The 15,438-nt window shown below is 40.4% G+C and overlaps 1 protein-coding gene across 5 annotated transcripts in view; it reads right to left on the reverse strand.

The window, feature by feature from the left end:
- AKAP13 (A-kinase anchoring protein 13) overlaps positions 1-15,438 on the reverse strand; it is a 92,762-nt gene that overhangs the window by 51,254 nt on the left and 26,070 nt on the right. For 3 of the 5 annotated variants that reach the window (XM_071568497.1, XM_071568496.1, XM_071568495.1), the window contains 3 exons: positions 9,541-9,622; positions 7,078-7,214; positions 397-743 (listed from right to left, as the gene is read on the reverse strand). In XM_071568497.1, the coding sequence (XP_071424598.1) occupies positions 397-743; positions 7,078-7,214; positions 9,541-9,622 (566 nt within the window). The remainder of the gene's footprint in view (positions 1-396; positions 744-7,077; positions 7,215-9,540; positions 9,623-15,438) is intronic. The other 2 variants (XM_071568499.1, XM_071568498.1) reach the window with 1 other exon arrangement.

The following is a 15,438-nucleotide window of genomic DNA, read 5'->3' on the forward strand; positions in this document are numbered from 1 at the left end:
CCTTTTTTTAAAACCCTAGTGCCTGTGCTATGTTTTAATACAAGCAGAGCAACAATGGCCATGTTTATTTTGTGGAAAAAGAGATTTAACACTCTGATAATTCCCTTAGCAAAGCCCTTCATATAGAACCAAGTGATGACAGTTCTAATGAAACACCTGTCCCAAGGTAACTCCATTCCCTCTGGAAAGCTCAAGCATACTGTAGGTATTAAGCACTTTAATCCTGAAAGTTAATTTAAGGAAAACAAACAAAAATATGTTAGGAGATTGTCTTCACTCCTTCGAGTGAAAAAGAAATAATCAGAAGTGACATCCTCGCTCTTCTGTTTTATCACGCCAAGCCTAATAAACACGCATGAATGGGTGCAGAGGAAACCAAAGCAGCTCTACACTCACCTCCTCTGGTTTATTTCTGCTTCATTGGTGGCGTTCTTCCCTGGCCCCCAGCTGTGCCGACGGAAAGGAGACAGTGGTCGCATGGAGTTGCGCAGGACAGAGGAATGAGTGGGCACGTCTGTGATACTGTCCAGCTCCTCCTCCTTCTCTCCTCCCTCAGAGGCCACCATGTTGGTGCAGCTGCCATCCAGGCTGTGCCTGTCCTTGGGCTGGGCAAAGTTCACCGTCGGTGGGAAGGGAAGGGATGTGTCGCTGCCCAGGGATGAGTTCCTCTCCAGGGACATGGTGTCATCTGCAGAGGAACTGGAGCTGGTGACATCACATGCAGACTGTTCCTCTTCAGGCTGCTGTGGGCAGGAAAAATTAATTATATATTAAAGCAGAATGAGAGACTGATTTGGTTTGGAAGGGGCCTTTAAAGACCACCTACTCCAAAACCCCTTGCCATGGGCAGGGACTTTGCTCACTAGATCAAGCTGCTCGAAGTCCCATCCAACCTGACCTTAAAACACTTCCAATGATGCAAATTCATTTAACATTTTAAATAAACGCAACTATTTTTTACTTCATGTGAGCTGAAAGATTTGTTAGTCGATAGCGTAAGGCAAATAAACCATCACAGAACCAAGACTTTTTGTTCTGGTTTTAAAAGAGGGTCAAATGCTTTGCAGGGTGATCTCTTCCACCCCACAAGTCCCTGGTTGCCGTAACCCTGGGCTGCAGCTTGAGTCCTCTGCCTGCCTTCCTCTTCCCAGTTCCAAGTTTCATTCTGCACAGAAAATCCTGTTCCTCTCAGCATTTTGGGCTAAACCTGTTATTGATCAAGGTGCCATAAAACTGCCAAAGGCTTACTGAAAGCAAGTGATGGGTAACTGGGTCATCACAACTGATGACAAACTCCAGCCTCTCCTGTGAGACTGAGATGGGGTTGTAGAGCTCAAGGATGACGCACTGTTCCACTGCATCATGCAGCACAAAAGGACAATTACTCAGTAGCAGAAAACAGACAGGAAAAAAAATGAAAGCTTAAATCCCCATCCCCTGCTACTTTCCATTAAGCAGAAAGTTAATACCAGGGTCTGCAGCATTTTTCAAATCCAACTGTAATTGAAAAATACTATTCTACATGATCAACCTCCCTGTATTACAGATCTTGAGTCATACTGCAATTTTTGGGTTTAGTTTGCTCCAAAAGCAGTACGTAGAAGCCAAACTGGTTCTCTTTGGCCCAAGGCCACAGGCTGACCATACAGCGTAAGAAGAGCCCGTGGCTCCCTGCGATCCCCGTAGCTAGCATAAAAAACACAAGCATCTCTCTGACATCCCCTCCGGTCTGAAATGGTGTTTGCCTCGAGGGACTGACATGGGAAGTTTCAATTTATCCTCCTGCAGAGCCCTGCCCTGTATCATTTAAAATAATAACAGTCAGAATGCTCTGTCAGGCCATGTACAACAGACTGTTCAGCAAAGCCACAGTGGGTAATGGTCCTCAAGCAGTGGGCTCGGAGGGCTCGGCAGAAGTTGAGCACTGGAGGAGCTGCAGGCTCCAATGGGATACAAAATCCCATTCCCAGAAGGGAAAGATGGGCATCAGAACCCATGGAGAGCAGGATGAATGGGAGCAATGCTGCCTCATGGCAGTCCTGACCTCAGATCCCAACCCCAGTGTTAAACACTCCAGAGACTTTTGCTTTTATTGGCTTTTTTTGATGGTTTAAATAAATGCTGTCACACTATTTCCCTTCTTACATCCATCAAAGGGAAGAAGGAAAAAAAAAGACATCATCCACAGCACAACACCAAATAACAGTATACCTTCTAAACACAAAATACTAAAAAACACACTAAAAATACAACTCTCCAAAAACATGCATTCCACGGTAAGGTGTGTCAAATATTAATGGTGAATTTTTGTAAACTACATTCTGTAAATTAGTAAACTATTGGATTTGACAGATTTGAAGTGTAGGTTGAAAGAAAAGGGAACTGAAATGGATGCCCTGCAAAGTTTTTGATGTTGTTTGGCATGATTCAAGATAATCTGATATTTGTGTGAGTCATGATGAGAGCTTACTGAATTGCTTAAATACTGACAAATCAAGTAGTTATTATGTGGATAATACTCCTGCAGTAGAGGAAACAGTCTGCTTCACTTTTATGAGACAGGAAAATACTGTCAGACATTAAGTCAGGCTGGACGAGGGTTTGAACAACCTGGTCTAGTTGAAGGTTCCCTGCCCACAGCAGGGGATTACAACTGGGTCATCTTTCAGGTCCCTTCCAACCCAAACCATCCTAGGATTCTATGACTGGGACAGCACAGCACCAGAGATGACTGTCTCTGAGCTGTGCAAAGTACGGGACAGTTTGAAAACACTCAGTCTGGATGCAACTACAGCAACAATAGGGCAGAACACCAAATTATATGGGGAGGAATTAGAGTAAAAAAAGAGGAATTTTCCCAGATGAAAACACTTCTCCAGTTAAAAATGCAGAACAAACACCACTTCCCTAACAAGGAAGATTTCGGGCTTCTATTGTAAAATGCAGTTCAAGGAGATATTTTAAAAAAAAGGAAATACATTTGGTCCATTTCAACTTTTACCTTGAGCATCAGACTGACGACAGAACATAACAAACAATTCCCTTGAACTTGTGACCCATGCTTATTCCTCTAAAAATATTCTGCCTTCATTTCAATGATGTTTTCTGGGGGTTTTTTTGAAACAAAGAAAACAGTTAATATGAAAGAGGACTTTGTCTGCAAAATGCCAAATGTGGCTGACGCATCTCAAAAACATCTATATTGCAATCACCTCTGCAAAAAATTAGCTATCAAGTCAAGGGCCAGTAAATATGCATTGCTCTTTGATCCTACTTGACTAAGAAAATATACTGTTTGCTGAACAGAAGTAGTTCTTTAATGTATTCTATTCCTACAGGAAAAATGAAACATTAAAGAAACAATTTTCTTCAAGTTAGGCTTGCTGGATTGGCCCTCAACAAATTCAACCCTTAACTCTGACCATAAACCTCATGGCTGAAAAGAGCTTTCACAGACATTTGCTAATGGACATTTTCTCTGCTCAGAAACAGTACTTGATGAGAAGCTAGTAAGAAAAAAACCAGATAAGGCATAAAAGTGACTATTCAGAGAAAGCAATCATGTGCTTCTTCATGAATAGGGATAAGGGAAATCACTGGATTGGTTCTGGTATAAGATAACTTCTTCAACTAAAACCCTCCGCTGTAGGAGGTCTTGATAAGGGGAATTAAAATGTTCTTTCAATCATTTCCATGATGACAACAAAGTGCTGAAACATAAACTCTCCCCGATCTCCCATGTGACAAAGACATTAAAGGTGTTACATTATTTTAAAAAGAAGATGAAAAAAATTAAACCATGGCATCCTGAAGTTTATTTGCAATACCACTAAAGGAGTCAACATACTTGGTTGGCTTGATATATAACCCAGCAGAGCAAATTTTTACTTGGATTTGCCTATGGTTCCAAGTTGCCTAAAATGAACCTTAATAGTGACCTCCTATTAATTATTTATCATAACCTTAATGATTCAGAGTGGAGGAGTCTCCCCCTGGTGAAAGTCATTCTGTTCAAACTTTTATTCCTTTGGGTGTGTATTTTCTGCGTGGCTGTTGGGGTTTTTTGTTTGTTTTTAAACAATAATTCTGAAAAAAGGCAAAATATTTATGTATTTGTGTATTTCTTTGAGCAAACCAAAACATAGGAAGAAATTCAACAAAATTCAAGAAGTTGAGTTGCAGTCCCTTCCTTTGGCAATGATCTACAGGTTCCTGACTTGCTCCGTCTGAATCATTTCCCAAGAGGCACATTAAAAAGCTTCCCAGTAACGCTGGATTTCAGTGGCAGGTTAAAAGTTAAGATGAGCAAAGCGTATGGGCTCCACCCCAGGATGTTGCCAGATGATTGTGAGAAATGACTTTATGCAGCATTAATCATTCAGAAAGGAGGGTGCTGCAAAGGCTGCCCAGATGACTGACTGAGACAGAGAAGGAAAAGCAGGATGATGAGGATGCAGGAATGAAACGCTGACACAGAAAAAAATAAAACATTTTGCTGAAGCCATAGACTTGGAAGCAGTTTTTGGATCTCAGTGACATTCTCTAAAGTCTGAATAAACAAGGCAGGTTTTAGTGCTAAAGCTCCCTGAACCCGGCAGCTCATGTTACACAGCTCAGCACAAGTCCTTCAGCGACAGAACGAAAAGAGATAAGCTCAGGAGAGGGCAAGGAGATGGTAAAGAGCATACACCAAACACCAGGGACAGGGTAAGGCAGCTGTAGATTTTATGACCCTGCAGACTCCAATTCTTCAAGGTCCTGGGACAGAATCAGTGCTTACAATTTATGAATTTCAAGTGATGTCTATGGAAGCAGCCCAAAGACCCTGGACAGACAACAACTTGTTCTTCCTACAGTTCTTTTCATGTATTAAGCAGTTAACAAAGAAGGAGTTATTTCCACAATAAAAAAGGCCAACTCTAGTAGACAAAAGTTCAACTCTTGTTCCATAGAAAAGAGAAACAAGAACAGGACCAGTAATAACAATAATCATCACAATACAGAAATGTTTGAGATCCTCTTTTTGTTCATAAACATATTCTTTCTCTTCCCAATTTGATATGGAAATTGTACTGTTTAATAGGTTTATAACTAATCAACTAGAACAAATACATGCATCTTACAATATTTTTCAGAAGAAAGATTACTGCCATCACTTATTTTAGTGATTATTAAAAATATTTATAATTTGCATTTCTACCAGCTGGGCTCAGTAGTCCAAAACAAAAAAAGATTTAATTAAGGAACAAGCTCACAACACTAAACTAGTGTCTCTGATCCTTCTAGAAATAACTGGAACTGTAGAAAAGGCCCTCAGATAAATACTGAGAAAGGAGACAAGGAATCAAATTAGTCAGCCGAACAGAGACAAATAAAGTGACTGAGGTTGAGATTAGCTTTGAATAACTTCCTAAACTCAACTCAGGAACCTTTTGAAGCCATTTGCAGATGAAGTCTGCAATCACCTGCATAATGAGAACAAGGCAAAGGTTGCCAAATTAAGAAATTCTCTTTCTACAAAGAAAAAAAATTTCCTCCCTCTGTCCTCTCTCCACTGGCAACTGAAGATCTGTTTTTCCTACCACCTCCTCCTTTCCCTGCAGCATCCTTGCTACATTGCACTACCTATTCTTTTTCCGTTTTAATTTTCTTTCTTGCATTTGGAGAAGGAAACTTTCCACATAAAAAAGGGAAAAAAAGCTAAAATTTGCTGTGTTTCCACAGCACTCTTCTCCTACACATCCCCACACAGGTATTAAATCAAGCTCAAATGGCAGTTGGCTGTTGCAATTTGCGCCACTCTACAGAAGAAAACTGAAGAGTCTGCTCTGACAAATGGCCTTGTATTCCCACAATCCAGGGTCCCGGATCTCTTTGAGGGCAAGATGGGAAAGGGTGAGGCTGGTGAGCTCTGTGCCCTACCACATGCATTAAGGATGACTTTCCTGATCATTTATAGCACATGAGATCACTTAGCCTGGGCTGTGGTGTTTCCCGTCCTGCTGGAAAATATTCGCCATCCTCTGATTTGATTTAAGCAAACAGATATTTTTCTGAAAGCAAGTGTGAAAGCTACTCCTAAAGTTTAGTTTTTTGGAGCAAGAGCAGTGCCTGCTCAAACAGGTGAGTTGGAGCTGAACCAAAGTGTGTGATTTCATGGAGACCAAGGTGATAGCTGTTCTCAAGAAGGTTCACATCTCCCTTGGTTCTGCATCACTATATTCTTTCTGGGTGCTTTTTCATCATTTATTTACAGAAAGAAGAATATAAATTACCAGCAAAACGATTCTGAAAGAGGAAAACCTAATCATTCTCTCAATAAATTCAGACTACTCTGACCCAGACGCAAAAGACTGAGGCCAAAGACAGGCATCCTCTGCTCAGGAGACTGACTCTGTCTCTCAGGGCTCTCCCACTCCTCCTTCTCAGCCATGAGCAACACCAAGGGCACAGGGATGACTAAGGTTAGTAATGACTTCTGTTGTTGATTTTAAGCAGACTTGAAAACATTTTCATTTCACTTGCTCGCAAACAGACGTTAGAAGTATGTCACCTAGGCAACAAAACTATTCCCTGGAATTGGCCTCAAATATTCAGAGTGAGTGTTTCCTTCCTATCACACTGAATTTACAGAAAAACACTGGTTCCTCTGAGAATTACAGTATATAAATATGGAGGTGTCAGCACAGAGGTCACAGTTTGCTGGAGAAAAGCTCTTTGTTACATGGGTTAAAGATGGATTTTGTATCGTCTGTGCAATCCCCAATGACCTTGCAAGAAAATCCACCTTTTCAACTGTTCCTCTGGTGCCTGATTTACTTTTGGACAGACAAAATTATTTCCATTTTTTTAACACTCAGGGCTGCAGGTTTTGGAATTCTGCTGAAAGTAAATATATCCCTCATGTTTCTGCATTGGAGGAGGAGACTGTATCCTTCCCATCTATTTCGTTCCAGGATAATCGTTTCCAGGTTTCTAATTCACCAGTGAAACCAAGATGATCTGCCTTTGCCAAATGGGTATATCAGATCGGGCCTCAGAGCTTTTTTTAACCATATCCCAACAAGGCCTTCCTACCTTTCCAAAGACAAGGTCTTCCATCCCATCACCAGGCAACGGGAAGAGGTCAGACTCGCTCCCAGACTCTCTTTTGAGACCACCCTGTGATGAGGCACAGACACCACTCAGCCCATCCTCCAAGAAGTTCTCACACTCTGTGGGAGCAAAGCAGAAAGAGTTATACCCTGATGTCTTCTGCAGCATTCACACATCCAACTCACAAACAATCAGTAAATTCCAGGATTTAAAACCAACAGTACACACAGCTTTATAAATTGTTCTAACCTCCCAAAACCTTGTGTGAAAGTTCTTAGTTTATTCAAGAGTCTAAAACTCCTTTTTAATGCATCATTGAAGTACATGGTGCACACTAAAATTCTGCATGAAACAGCCATAAATACTTGTAGCTTAAGGTGCTGATAAATGTGCTACGTATCAGGTATTCCACATAGTACATAACGGGATGTTTCCCATCAACTGCAACAACTGCAAAATTAGATTCATATTCAATAAACATAGAAATGTAACTTGACAATATTTATTTTCTCATTTAAAGAATCAATTCCCTCTGAATGCCAAGGTACTTTTAGTGAGTATTAGGATGATTGTTACTTTCCTTCTCCCACACTTCTCACTGAAAAACCACTGGTATAACTTTAATGGCAAGCTTTACTTTCTTAAGATACAAAAATTAGGTGATTTTTTGAAAACTCTCAGCTTTCACAACTCCCGACATTGAAATGTAAGCATGTTGTATTTCTTTCTCTCAAATGCCTCCAGCTGTTTGCATCGGGTTGATCCGCAGTACAGAACTAGACTGCAGCCCCTGTGAAAGCCCTTGCTTTCCAAAACCCTTAACAGACAAGTATTTGCATAAAAAAATGCCTGTATAACATTTCATTTGTTCAGTCTTCAGGGAAAAGTATTAACGACAATTTTGGCAATAACTGAACATTCTTTGCTCCCTGCTCAAAATATTTGCTAATTATTAGTAGGATTATTAAGTAAATGAAAAAAGGCTAGTTCCTTATCAAGTAGTATATTTTTAAGTTAATCACATTATGACAGCTAGTGGTTGTACTGCTGTTAAGTGTCACCACATTTTTCTTGCCTTCTCTTCACTGCCCAGCACCACAGAGCAGACAGAGGATGCGTGTACAGTAACAACATTATTTTTAGAAAGGCCAGAACTGCACATTAATCAACATAAACACCTGCCTCTTTCTGCTTGTGCTACAGACACTTATTACTATAATTATTAATATAAATTTGTATACACAGATACCTAATTACATAATTAATATTACATCTCTGTAGTGTGATATTGCATTAGATAATTAATAGGTGTGCAACTGATATTGATCCATAAGAACACACAACTAAGATCTGGCCAGTCAAACGAGCACATGTAATTTTGCAGACTAGTGGAGTGCAATACCTCTTGCCTGAAGCATAAAAATATAGTGCCAAAATGAAAGGGATTTGAGGATACAATTAATTTAGAAAGCAGCATGGCAATGCCACAGGTTCTCCTGTAAAAACACTCTTGAAACAGCTATTCACTGTTCATGACTCTTCTAAACAGAGCAATATTTTATTTTTTGTCAATAAATATTTAACTTTGATAAAAGCTGGAACTTCTGTTTAGAATAAAACCCTTAAGTCAGTAACCAACATTATGCCTTTTTAGCATACACTCTGAAAAGACTGAGTTTGAATTTTGCATTGAAACTCAGACATTTTCTTTCAAGTTTCTCAAATAAACTGAAGGAGATTTAGGTGAGACCACTGCTCATGAAGTCAGCAAGGCAAGAAGCCTCTATGAACAGTTCAAGTAAAGTCCCCATTCAGAGCCCTGATAAATTACTCTATTTGTTTTGAACATGCATAATCCAATGAAAGGAAATGCTTTATTTCTTATCTTGGACACCAACCCCTCTTTGAAGCTTGCCCAGACAAGGTTTTCTGCCCCAGTGGAAGAGCCAGAAAGCCCCAGCCAGCACACAGTGCTGGGAGCTTGGCACAGCCAGTGGGCAGGGTGTGGGAACGATGGCTCTGAACAGTCTTCCTGCTTCCTGAAGCCTGGAATCATGGCAACTTTCACAGAGGGGAAAAAAGAAAAAAATCAAGCCACTGATTTAGGTCTAAATATGGATTCAGTCAAATTTCTGAATTTTTTTCATTTTATTGTATTATCCTCTTAGCTAGAAACCACATCTGTGTGGCCCATGGCACTTCTGAAGTTTGGCTAAAAAAGAAAAGAAAAGAAATCAAAATACTGGAGGACTTTCAATGCATAATTATTTGAGGAGGAGACACATCACACAGCTCCCTGCAAATCAAGTGCTACAGCCACGTGCTAACAGTGACTCACAGCACATTCATTACACAGTGTCTTTAGTTTATGTGTTTTCCCTGTCAAGGCAAGAATGTCAAAAGTAATACAAAAAAGGAAGGATGTACCATCAGCACACTGCTCACCTGGAGACTCCCGTGTCCGCTTGCGCTCCAGCAGGGAGGAATCAGGGCACGGCTCCAGAGAGCACCAGCTTTCACGGTTTATCTGGAAAACAGACCACAGCACATCAAAGAAAGGCCCCTGTTAGTCTATTCTGCAGTGTCCCTCTGCATCAACCAACAGGTGCAGAGTAATGGCTTAACTTTTTCCCAATAATAAAAATGTCAAAAGTAACATACGATTTTTTAAGATTTTTTTTTTAGTGTCACTAAACAAACTGTTAAAATATGCCAAAATCTTTATTTCTCTGTGGAAAGTTTGACTTCAAGGAAGCTCCTGCACAAGGAAGGAGTTAAGAGGGAGGATGAGCCAGAGTTTAAGCAACTAGCTGAGGACTGAACAGCCCTGGCTTCAAATCCAACTTGCATTTGTGGGGGGACTGCAGGCAAAATACTCCTCTGCTTTATGCCTCAGTTCACTACCAATAGAACAGCAATTCCTTACCACCCACACTGCAATACAGACAATTACCCCAGAGATAGCAAACTGCTCTGATGCTGTGGAAATGCGGGCTTGGGAAGTGCCCAGGTCATGGTGAGAACAAGAACCATTTTGAGTTTGCATTAACTGAAATGATGATGATGATAGAAACGCCCATTTTAACACTAAGATGCATCACATGGTTTATTTCAACAGCAGCCCTTATCATCTCAACCTGATCCTCACCCTTTCCGTGTCTCCCAGTCTTTCAGCAAGGATGACTGATCTCTCCTCAGCCCTCATCCTCCCTCTGCCTGAGCTTTCATCTTCCTTACTCAGGTTGTGCCGTCCAACATTTTGACTCTGAAGTCTGCTGAACTATCCACAACCCTTGGTCATCCAACACTTGCTTTGCATCACTTTTGACTCCAGCCAGCAAACTCTGGAAGTCCCTTTACTCACTGTGCTGTTTCTTTGAGCCAAATGCCTTTACTTGTCAAATGCAAGCAAATCTCACTTGTCCCACACCATGAAAATCAGAGGTTATTTCCCCTCCAGACCTGCCTCAACACGCAGGTTCCCACATGTTAAGCTGTACCCTAAAAGAAAGTTACTGAAATGGATTATTTTGCCTGATATATCAACTATTTCTTCTACCCTTTCTCTGATTTTCCTTTTCTCCTGAAATACTTTCCTTTTATCTCTAATGAATATTTACTGTTTACTTTTTGCCTCTGACCCACATTCAAATCTCCTCCATGATTCTGGTCTATTTTTGCAGTCCCTTGCTGGATTCTCATCCCCTCACTGGTTGCCTTTCTCTTATGTTATGAAATACACTGCTATTGCCTTTTTTTTTTTGTTTTAAATAAAGCAAACCCAAGACTCTCCTACCCTTGACCTGACAGGATGCTTTGACTAATGACCCCTGTCCTCGTTTCCTTTCTCACTGAGATCATGGAACTTGTTACTGCAGTCATTGGCTGGTGCTCCTCACTGCTCTGGCCACATCCCCTGCCTGTCACCCGACGGGCTCCTGCCAGCACCTCTGCTCACCTCCTGCTCTCCACTCCCCCAGACTGTCAGCTACTTTCTACACCACATTTTTCTTCCTCAGGTTTTGTCCTCCTCCATGTTTCTGGGATGACAAAACAGGGTTGGAAGGGCCTTTGACAGGTCAGCTAGTCCCTTTCTGCTGCTCCAAGACAGGCTCAATTATCATCTGAGAGGTCTTAATCTTATGTGCCCTTAAAATCCTCCAGTGGTGAGGATGCCGTGACCTTCTCCTGTCAGCAGCTCTTGCTGACGGAGGCAGGGAAGGTGCAGAGACGTTCTGAGAGGGGAAAAATGAGCAGGACTCTCCCAGAAGAGATGAAGGAAACATTGTGCTCTGCCAGAGTCAGGTCTTGGGGTGACCTCAGTGCACATTGCACCTGGACATCCTTCCCCATTTCCATTCCATTTTACAGGCTGTTTTGCTTAGATACAATATACACTACCTACCAGTTACCCATCGACTCTACTCATACATGTATATTATACACACATTCATCCAAGATCCCATTACACCCCACTATGCACACAATTCGCGCCTTCCTTCCCTGCACCTCCACTCAACACACAAACCTGCATATCCATCTTCTCCCTTTTACATACATCTATATTAAATGAGAACCAGAGAAGTAAAGAGAAGCAGTCTGAAGTCTAAGAAGGATTTTCTCAAGCAAAAATGCAAAACAATGACTTTATTGTTTTTGGAAGTGACACAAAGATGTTGAATTTTAACTGTTGCATGGACAGTAGGTCACCATTCAGAGTCTTTCAACAAAGACTCCCTGTTCTCGGTGGGGCTGTGTGGTATGTAACCTTAATAACTAAACTTAACTGCAGAATTTACTCTTTTTTTGTCTTCAAAGAGCTACAAAATTAATAAATATCACTTTATGACTGTAAAGTCAATAAATATCATGTTATTATTCTTTTCTCTCCAGACAAAGCAGAATCTATTTGCACCATTCCTCCTTACATTTTATTAAAGGCAAATCTAGAGGTTGAGCCTGAACACACATAGAAGGACAAATGCAAATGTGCTCAAATCCACACAAATGAAGGCATGACACATTTCAAATAAAAAAAATCAAATTCTGCCTCCTTCTGACTGGCTTGCACCTAACTCCTTCCTCATCATACTGAATCTGACCCTTCTTACTTCTAAACAAATCTCCATCAAATTTAAAGGAACTACTCCTGATTTATACCGATATCCACTACTGGAAATGAATCATTAAACCGCCCGTTCAATAATTAGGAAGAAAATAAAATATGAGGAGGTTCAAGCTGTCTGTTGAATAAACTATATTAGGCTGAATTAACATTATATTTTTCCCTTAGTAGAACCAATTGAGTCATTCACTGAAAATGCATTAAAGACATTGGCATTTTTTCAAAAAAGATTTGAGTATTTTTCCCATTTCCCAGCCAGCTCTCTCCTCAGTCCTGTGGGTTTGCCAAGTATTGAAAACGTCTGCTTTTTTTTTCTATTAAAAAAACTAACACTGAGGATTAAGGTGCTGCTTCAGATATACCTGATTATGTACAAAACAAAACATTAGAAACTAAATATTTATCTCAGTACCCCTAATTCAGGAAAAATAACAATCGTCACCATCAAAACACAAAGGAAACCACTATTATATACAAGTATTCCCTATGCCAAAACGGATCATGAAAGCACATCCCCAGGCACAAAAGACTGAAGCCCTGAGGATTTTCTGTTTGCCTGTGAAACACCAGCAGACTAAATGTTCAAAGAAGCTTTAGGACACCAGCTGGAGCTGTGAGCAGCCCACGGTTCCATTGCTCTTTCTGGGCACACACATTATTTCCTGACTCTCAGACGTCTTCCTGCAGACACTGAATTTGAAACTTGATGTGACTTAACATAGAAACTTCTTTGCATAAGAAAAGGATGGTGCTGGACAACCTGTGAGACAAAATGGGGCTGGGGTGCTCCTCTGTCCCACAGGAACAATGTATGACCCCAGACTCTGTTCCCAAGCTCTTCCTTCCTCTCCCCTGCACAAGGGTCTTGGCCAAGGACTTATCTAATCCCCTCCAGTCTTTGAGGTCCCATGAGGTGCCTGCCCATGAAAACCAGATTCAGGACCTCCTTTTCAGAGACATTTAAAAAATATCTACTTCTGGCAGAGCAGTGTGCTAGAGGGCTTGCTAGGAACAGGCACGTCGGGGGCCACTGGCTACTTGGCTTCCATGTACCTCTCCTACCTTTCCAGAATGGAAAAGTCTTTTTGTTCTCTCCCTCTGGTTTTATTTTAACTATTCTTGCCCTCCATCTCACAACAAAGAGAACACACTGACCTCTCAGGAAATCTTCTGCTATTTCAAAAGTTTGTACTTGCCAACCTCACTGGTAGTGATTTATAAATCAACACTTCCAGAGCAGAAGGAACCAGATGACTTTAACTTTCATTTCCTAGTAGATCTCCTCTTCCCTTCCCTCCATATTGTTTTAACTTTGTCCTAAATTTACACATTTCCATTTCTCTTCTTTTTTTTCCTCAGCTTCCTGACTAAGATCTACCTTGCAGCTAAAACCAGATACTACTGCACATAGGAAAATATTTAGGAGACTAATTCTAGCTTGCTTAATGTATCATTAGGTGCCTGCACACTTACTGAGCAACAACTGTCACATCAGGGAAGATGTGAAATATCCACTGCAGAACAACAAGAGCAGAAAAAAAGCAAAATTTTAGATTCAGTTATAACTAATTTCTTTAATAACCAGAAACGATACAATATTTTTAAAAATTATTCAAATCTTAATTATTTTCTAGGAAATACCTATTTCTGAAAATTTCCTGTAGGATACTTTCTTTGAAGAAGTTCATACACATAATTGGAATTCAATGTTTATACTGAGCAACATTTAACTTTACAATTCCATTTGCAATGGAATTATCCAGTCGCCTTTAATTCCTGCACTGGAAATTAAAGCAACAGTTGATTCACCCCTTACAAAATCCAGCTCTCAAGATCCTCCAAACCTCTTTCAAAAAGAGCATGAAGGATGGGGCACTTGGGGAAGGAATTTCCACTGTTTTCCTTCAACATCTGCTGCTGCATAAGAACGCCATATATACAAAACTCATATAAGAGCAAAAATCACTGCTTTGGCAATCATCTTGCCAGACAATATCAAGAGCAGACATATCAATTTGCTTGCAAATTCCGGATTTATTTTTCATTTAAATTTTTTTGTAATCTCCCTGTGTATTTTCTTAGCTTTAGGGGAAGATACTACCATGTGGATGCAGAACACAAAGACATTCTCCAATGTATGCCAAAAGGGACCACACTTGCATTTCTGCAATGATTTCTGTGAAGATTTTCCTTCTAGCACCGTGAATACACTACACTGAGCCTTTTACCTTTACAGAATTGGTGACACCACATCAGGACAACATTTTTTCAAGAAGATCCAGAGTGACTTCATTCACAGCAACAAGCAGGTAGTGCTATAGAAGACTACATTAAAGAAGTACACCAGAAGAGGCTCCTACAACCACAGAACATTTTACATGACTGAATAAATTAGCACTTTGTGGTGTAAGAGTGATGGTAATTTCCTAGAATGCATTTTTCCCCCTGACAATGTTCTAACCAGGGAAAGGAACATGTGCCCCAAGTACATTTTCCAGCCCCTGGCACTGGGCGTCCTCCACCAGCAAAATTAAGGGTCCTGGTAATGACAAACTTTAATTAAGCTTTAAAAATAACATTACTTGGTTTGCATAAAAACCCTCTCTTGAATAACACGGGAATAAAATTCCCACAAACGTGTGTGCCTAAGGTGACATTAATTTCACTTAAGTTGTTCTTCCAGTCCTGATTCTACATGAGACACAAACAGAAAAACTCAAAAGCTCTTCTTATCATTCCAAATACACTTCTTACCCTCAGTCCTTCAATAACCATAGACAGATACAGAATTAAAGTTCAGAATTATTTTAGGGCCACATGATTGATGGAAACTGTGCACTCATGGTCTGGGATGGTGCTTTCCTCATAAGAACAACCCCAGTGAAGGAATGAACTTGCTTATGTGTCTATTGAACAAAAACATAAAAAAGAAAAAGCTTTCTAAGTATGATAATATACAGTGGAAGGAACCCTAGTTTCAGTTAATTTGGGGACCTTCTCCACATACTACTTTTAGCTGCAAATGGCACTTTGCCTTAGGTGGGCAGGGTTCATTCCAGAGGATCATCTCTGGTGCTGGGGTAGAACTATCAGAGCAGCCAAGGAGGAGAGAGAATAATTAATAGTGGTGCCCCTTTAATTTAAAAATGCATTAATTAGTAATTAATGCTGGGTTTAATTTTCATGAATGATGTTCTGATCTTTAACTGGAAGCCAAA

The sequence above is a fragment of the Pithys albifrons genome, chromosome 13 (genome assembly GCF_047495875.1).
Source record: "Pithys albifrons albifrons isolate INPA30051 chromosome 13, PitAlb_v1, whole genome shotgun sequence".
NCBI lineage: Eukaryota > Metazoa > Chordata > Aves > Passeriformes > Thamnophilidae > Pithys > Pithys albifrons.